Source organism: Penaeus monodon, unplaced genomic scaffold (genome assembly GCF_015228065.2).
Source record: "Penaeus monodon isolate SGIC_2016 unplaced genomic scaffold, NSTDA_Pmon_1 PmonScaffold_4294, whole genome shotgun sequence".
NCBI lineage: Eukaryota > Metazoa > Arthropoda > Malacostraca > Decapoda > Penaeidae > Penaeus > Penaeus monodon.
Window position 1 is genome coordinate 15001 of NW_023659104.1, and position 7159 is coordinate 22159.

Sequence of the window (7159 nt, forward strand, 5' to 3'; positions counted from 1 at the left end):
GACGACGACGACGACGACGACGACGACGACGACGACGACGACGACGAGGAAGGGCAGGCTATTTTTACTTGCGGGAAGGGCGCGGGCGGGGGAAATGACACCGGCGACCGGCTGCCGCCGTCGGCAGCCCAGGCCAAGAAGCCAAGAAGCGGACGGAAAAGGCCCGCCGCCTGGGTTGCCTTCGCGGGAAGCCGGCACTTCGGCTCCGGCGCGCCGGGGTCGAGGGGAGCGGGATTCGGTGTCGGGGGTGGGGGGGGGGGGGGGGGGGGGGGGGGGGGAGGGGGGGGGAAGGGAGGAGGAGAAAATGGGGTGGGGGGTGGGGTGGGGGGGGGGGGGGGGGGGGGGGCGAAGCCATTCGTCCCGCAAACCCGTCCTCCCGGTGGGACAGGAGGAGCAGGAGGACCTGTTTGCGGTCGTGCTGCCTGAACGGCCGCGCCGACAACCTTATGGGGCAAGGCTGGTCCTGGCCCCCGTCTGCTGCTGGGCGGCCGGCTGCCGGGGCGGGCCGAGCGGGAGCGAGAGTCGCGGGGCGAGGCGGCGGCCACCACCACCATTGGCTGTCGCGGTGGGGCGGGGAACGGAGCCGGGCGGCCCCGGCGCGGGCGTCGTCGGCGGCGGCGGGCCGCGGGTCCCCGTGCGTGCGGACGAGCAGGTCGCGGTGGGGCGGGGAACGGACCCGGGCGGCCCCGGCGCGGGCGTCGTCGGCGGCGGCGGGCCGCGGGTCCCCGTGCGTGCGGACGAGCAGGTCGCGGTGGGGCGGGGAACGGAGCCGGGCGGCCCCGGCGCGGGCGTCGTCGGCGGCGGCGGGCCGCGGGTCCCCGTGCGTGCGGACGAGGAGGTCGCGGTGGGGCGGGGAACGGAGCCGGGCGGCCCCCGGCGTGTCGGTGGGCGGCGGGCCGGGCGACCCTGTGCGGACGAGTGAGGTCGGGTCGGCGGGACGAGCCGGCGCCCCAGCGCGGCGTCGTCGGCGGCGCGGGCCAGCGGCCCAGCCAGGCAGCAGGCCGGGCGACGGAGCCAGGGCCCGCCACCGGCGCGGCGTCGCGGCGCGCGGCCAGCGGGCCCGGCCGCGGACGAGCCAGCGCGTGGCCAGCCAGGGCAGCCCCAGCCGGCCGTCGCGAGCGCGGGCCGCGTCCCTAGACGTGCCGGACGAGCGAGGGTCGCGGATGGGGTGGGGCCGAGCCGGGCCCTGCTCGTCCCCGCGCGGCTGGTCTGCCGTCCCCCCGAACGGGGTGCGTGGCGGGCGGGCGAGAGCGGGGCCGTTTGTCGTGGTGGCGAACGGCCGCGGCGACAACTATAAGGGCAAGAGGGCGGTCGGGTCGCGGTGAGCGACGGAGCGGCCGACGGCAGGCCCGCCCCGTGGCAGAGCGGCCATTGCGCGGACCGGCATCCCCGGGTGCGTCCGCTGGCCTCTTCCGTGGCCCGGACGGGCTGTGTGTGGGTCCCGCGCGCGGGGGCGGGTTCCTTCCGGCAGCAGCTCGCGGCGCTGCCGTGCGGTTCCTCCGAGGCGGGCAGTCGCCCTTCGGGGCAACGGCCTTGGGTGGTGTTGCGGACGCCCGCGGCGCCGAGGGCGCGAGGGGGCCGTGGTCCTGAGGGGCGGGCGGACGGGCACGTTTGCGGGGCCGTTGGGGAACGGCCTGTTGGCGGATACGGAGGCCGGTGTGGTCCCTGGCCCCCGCCACCCTGTGTCCTGTCGTGTCGGGCGGTGGGCGGGTTCCCTCCCGCAGCTGCGCGCAGCCGGGTCGGCCTCCGGGCCGGGTCTGGGGCAGCTGAGGGTGTGCGGGCCCCGTGCTCGCCCGAGGGGCGTGTCCCTGCAGCGGCGACCCCTGTTGCGGTGGGTGGGTGAACGGCCGTTGGGTAGGTAAGGAGGACGCGGGCTCTCCCTCCGCCCTCCACACCCCTTACGTCTCTTGTTTGTCCCCTCCCTTCCCGTTCGCCTTGTGGTCGGCTGGCATGGAGGCGTGTGCGGCGCCCGTCGCTCGGGCCTCGCCTCGCCTGGCTCCCCAGCGCCAGCGGTCGCGGGCCGCGCCACGTTGCCGGCCGGGCGCGGGGTTCCATTCCCCGTGCGCCCGTTGAGGTCGGTGGAGCCCGTGCCCTTCACAGAGGCGACCGCTCCATTGCTGACGGATTCGGAAGGTTGTCCGGAGTGGCCGCCCCCGGCGTTCCCCTCGCCGTGCTCCCGCGTGTTCCTTCTCCCTCGGCCACGTGTGCCGCACCGGAGCTAATCCCGTTTGTGACATGCGCGAGAAAGGAAGAAAACCCGGCAATCACACCCCTTGCCGCCTTGCGCGGAGTAGGCTGGGCGCGCGAGGCCCCCGCCCCGCTTGGTGGTCTCGCTTCGGCCGGCCTTTCCATCGATCCCCACCGGGCGGGGGTCCGGCATCCCCATCGCCGGTTGCGCGCGCGCGCGCGCGCGCGCGGAGGGCCGGGGGCGGCGGGCTGCCGGCCGCTCCGAGTTCCCGGGAAAGGGGTGGGGAGCGCACGGCCCTCGGTGCGCGCCGAGTTCCCTTGGATGGGCCGGCCTTTCAGCATGCTGGAGGGAGGAAGGACAGAGGAGGAGCGGCGGGCAGCTGCGGCGGCGTACGCGGGCACCCTTGGTGCGGTGCCTGCCGTCCGTGTGCGCCTGCCCCCCCGCCTACCCTCGCCACCTGTCTCCCTTCGCTCCCCTCCTCGCTGCGGCCGAAAGACGATGGCGAAAAGAGAGAGAGAGACGATGAAGGGCTCGCGCCCGGGTGGGAGCCTGCCGCGGCCGTTGTTCTGGCCCGGCGACGCTTGTTCTCTCCCACCCCTGCGTGCGGCGCACCCTTAGAGAGAAGAGCCGATGATGAAAGAAGCCATCCAGCATCGGTCCGCCCTCTTTCCCGATCCCGGCGAGAGTGCGCGGACCGATCCTGCGAAAAGCCGAGAAGTGCAAGGCGGAGAAGAGAGAGAGAGAGAGAGCGAGCGAGCGAGCAGGCGCGCGCGCGCTGCTGCGTGCTGCGTGCCGCGCGCTCCTCCTCTTCCTCCTGCGAGCACACACACACGAACGATGGCGACCCCGACGGGTCGTTTGTTGTTGTCCAATTCTACCTGGTTGATCCTGCCAGTAGTCATATGCTTGTCTCAAAGATTAAGCCATGCATGTGTAAGTACAGGCCGACTTAAGGCGAAACCGCGGACGGCTCATTAAATCAGATATAACTCATTGGATCTCTGCCGAACCGCACTACTTGGATAACTGTGGTAATTCTAGAGCTAATACATGCCTTTGTAGTCTCCGACCGCGAGGGAGGAGCGCTTTTATTAGACCAAAACCCTCGGCGGCCGGCCCTTCAACCGGCCGGCCGCGATCTCCTTGGTGAATCAGAATAACTTTGGCCGAGCGCACGACCCCTCCCGCAACCCGGGTTGGGTCGGCGCCGCGTCCTGCAGGCGTCTGCCTTATCAGCTCTCGATTGTAGGTTAAACGCCTACAATGGCTATCACGGGTAACGGGAATCAGGGTTCGATTCCGGAGAGGGAGCCTGAGAAACGGCTACCACATCTAAGGAAGGCAGCAGGCGCGCAAATTACCCACTCCCGGCACGGGGAGGTAGTGACGAAAAATACTGTTGCGAGCCCCGAACGGGGCCTCGCAATTGGAATGAGTACACTTTAAATCCTTGTACGAGGATCGAGTGGAGGGCAAGTCTGGTGCCAGCCGCCGCGGTAATTCCAGCTCCACTAGCGTATATTAAAGTTGTTGCGGTTGAAACGCTCGTAGTTTGACTTCTGCTCCGGACCGGCGGTCCGCCTTAGCGGCGGCTACTGCCGGGTTCCGAGCTGTGTCCCCGCCGGCGCGCACGGGGTTTTTATGCCCTTAACCGGGTGTCCCCCTGTGGCCGGCACGTTTACTTTGAAAAAATTAGAGTGCTCAGAGCAGGCTGGTCTTTGCTTACAGCCCGAATGGTCGTGCATGGAATGATGGAACAGGACCTCGGTTCTATTTTGTCGGTTTTTCGGAACCCGAGGTAATGATTAATAGAAGCAGACGGGGGCATTCGTACTGCGACGCTAGAGGTGAAATTCTTAGACCGTCGCATGACGACCTACTGCGAAAGCATCTGCCAAGGATGTTTTCATTGATCAAGAACGAAAGTTAGAGGTTCGAAGGCGATCAGATACCGCCCTAGTTCTAACCTTAAACGATGCTGACTAGCGATCCGCCGCAGTTATTCCCATGACCCGGCGGGTAGCTTCCGGGAAACCAAAGTCTTTGAGTTCCGGGGGAAGTATGGTTGCAAAGCTGAAACTTAAAGGAATTGACGGAAGGGCACCACCAGGAGTGGAGCCTGCGGCTCAATTTGACTCAACACGGGGAAACTCACCAGGCCAGGACACCGGAAGGATTGACAGAATGAAGGCTCTTTCTCGATTCGGTGGGTGGTGGTGCATGGCCGTTCTTAGTTGGTGGAGTGATCTGTCTGGTTAATTCCGATAACGAACGAGACTCTAGCCTGCTAAATAGTCGACGGGTCTCTCGCCCAGCCTTCGCCCTCGGGCGTGGGCTCGGGTTCCCCTAAACCCGGCCGTCGCGCGGGCCTCCGCCGTCGGTTGGTTAGCGCCGCCGGCGGCGCGCCCCGCGGCGCCGGAAACTGGCGTCCGCTTCGCAGTCTTCTTCTTAGAGGGATAAGCGGCAGCAAAAAATATACTAGCCGCACGAGAGTTTGAGCCATAACAGGTCTGTGATGCCCTTAGATGTTCTGGGCCGCACGCGCGCTACAATGGAGAGTTCAGCGAGCTGTCCCTGCTCCGAGAGGAGCGGGTAACCTCGTGAAAGCTGTCCTTAAAGGGGATTGGGGCTTGCAAATGTTCCCCATGAACGAGGAATTCCCAGTAGGCGCAATTCACCAGATTGCGCCGATTTAGTCCCTGCCCTTTGTACACACCGCCCGTCGCTACTACCGATTGAATGGTCTAGTGAGGGCACCGGACTGGCGCCCTTGGAGCCGCTACCGCCGCCTCGGCGGCGGCCAGCGCCCTCGGGTCGACGGAAAGGTGTCCAAGCTGGTCAATTAGAGGAAGTAAAAGTCGTAACAAGGTTTACGTAAGTGAACCTGCGGAAGGATCATTAACGAGTGCTAAGCAGCAGCAGCAGCACCACCACCGAGTAGTGTGCCGCCGAAAGAGGCAACTCGCGTGCAACCACCGAACGACGGACGGACCGACCGACGGACGGACGGGCGAGGGCCACTGACCAAGGGGCGGAGACCGTCGTGTCTCCAGCCGCCGTCCACCACCCAGCTCCTCGTCCCCATTTCCTCTCCTCCTCCTCCTCTCCGCGGGGGCTCTCGGCACGGCTCCCCGGCCCTTTTCTCTCCACCATCCCTCCCTCCCTCTGGCTGGCCGGCCGGAGGGAGGCGGGGAGGAGAGGAGGGGGCCGAACCCAAAAGTCTTTGTCAGCCCCGCCTGGGTCACCGGGGCCTACGAGGTCGGCGACGGCGCCGGGCGCGAAGCGCGCTCGGCGCCGTGGGCTACGCGTTTTCTCAGAGCGCAGGTTACCCTCCCCTCCGAGGCCCTTTTTGAGTGGGAGGCGATCGAGTAGTGTGTGTGTGAACTCGAGGAAAGAGAAACCCAGCAAAGACTCTTAACGGGGGATCACTTGGCTCGTGGGTCGAGGAAGACCGCGGCAAGAAGCGATGTTTTGGTGGCTATCGCAATTCTCCCGTGATTCCATCGACGTGTCGAACGCACATTGCGGCGGCCCTGTGCCTTCTTCGAAGGACGGCTGCCACCTTCCCTCGAGTGTCGTGACGTTGCCTCCCGGGAGACAGTACGGACGGCTGCGGACTGCGGCGGCGGAGGGCTCCGGTCCTCCTGCCCCTTTCCGCCCGTTCTCCGGGAAGGCCGCTACGAGAATCTCTTTAGAGTGAGGCGAAACAGCGCCGTGTAGGTGGCCCCCTTTCGCGGCGGCGGCTCTCTCTCTCTCTCTCCCCCCCCCCTCATCTGAGGGCAGGAGAAGGAGCAGGAGCTTCCGGCGGCGGGGACTCCGCAAAATGCACAACGGGGGGTGTTTTGGGGTCCGGCGGCTTCTCCTCAAGCCTGCCGGCTCCACTCAAACCCGTGCCGGAGGTGCGGCGGCGGCGGCGACGACTTGCTCGCTCGCTCGCTCGCTCGCACGACCATTCCGCCCTGGGGAGTTCGCCGGACCGGAGAGGGGCGGGTTTCGTTGGAGGAACTCGCTCCCGGGTCCGGACGTTCCCTTAAGACGCTTGGAGGGCTCGCTCTCTTCCGTCGCCGTCGGCTCGGACGGGCGGACGGACGGGCGGACGTACCTCGTCCTCCTCCTCCTCCTCGTCCGGCCGACTACCGGCCGATTGTTGGTCGGGACCTGCCTGCCACTGGCCCAGAAAAGGCGAATGTTCCGAAAAGAGCCGGAGAGGCGCTCTCCCAAAGCCGTGAAAGCCAGCCGTCCGGTGCACCCCCCCCCCCCCCCCGAAAGGAGAGGAAGGGGGCCGGGGCCATCCGGCCGTGCTGGAGAGGGCAAGGGCGCACCCTGAGATCGCGAGACCGCGTAGATTGGGGCCCTCTCCGCGCCACGAAACCCCCGCGTGAGGTTTCGGGGCAGGCAGGGGGGCGTGGAAAGCCGTTAATCAACGGACTAAGAGAGCGAAATGATCCCAAAGCACAAAACAAGCAAGACGACGGCGACGGCGGCGGCGGCGGCGGCGACTCGTTCGCCCGCTCGCTTGCTCGCTTTTTGTTGTACGTACGTCGACCTCGAGTGGAGGGAGATGACCCGCCTAATTTAAGCATATTAATCAGCGGAGGAAAAGAAACCAACCGGGATTCCCTGAGTAAGTGCGACCGAAACGGGAAGAGCCCAGCGCAAAGCCTCGCGTCCCCTTCGCGGGGGGCTCGAGGGGTGCTGCGTTCGGGAGAGGTCCTGCACGCGCTTCCGAGCCGCCTAAGTTGTTCATGAATGACTCTCATACCCACGGAGGGTGTCAGGCCCGTGTGGCGGAAAGGGACTTCCTCTCCTCGTTCGCGGGAGGGGGTTTCGGGAGTGCGGAACGGCCTCTCCTTAGAGTCGGGTTGCCTGAAACCGCAACCTAAAGCAGGTGGTAAACTCCATCTAAGGTAAATATGCACGACGTAGCGAACAGTACCGTGGGAAAGGGCCTCTGAAACCTTAGAGGTACGG

At 66.6% G+C, this 7159-nt stretch overlaps 1 protein-coding gene and 1 pseudogene across 1 annotated transcript; one reads left to right on the plus strand and one right to left on the minus strand.

The window, feature by feature from the left end:
* Positions 1-1133: 1133 nt before the first annotated feature.
* On the minus strand, positions 1134-3090 carry LOC119570891 (translation initiation factor IF-2-like). Its single transcript, XM_037918447.1, has 3 exons — positions 3067-3090; positions 1988-2218; positions 1134-1823 (listed from the first exon to the last, which is right to left on the minus strand). Exons 1-3 carry the CDS (start codon positions 3088-3090, stop codon positions 1134-1136), a joined length of 945 nt encoding a protein of 314 aa, XP_037774375.1.
* Positions 3064-5089, plus strand: LOC119570893 (annotated as a pseudogene).
* Positions 5090-7159: the final 2070 nt, after the last annotated feature.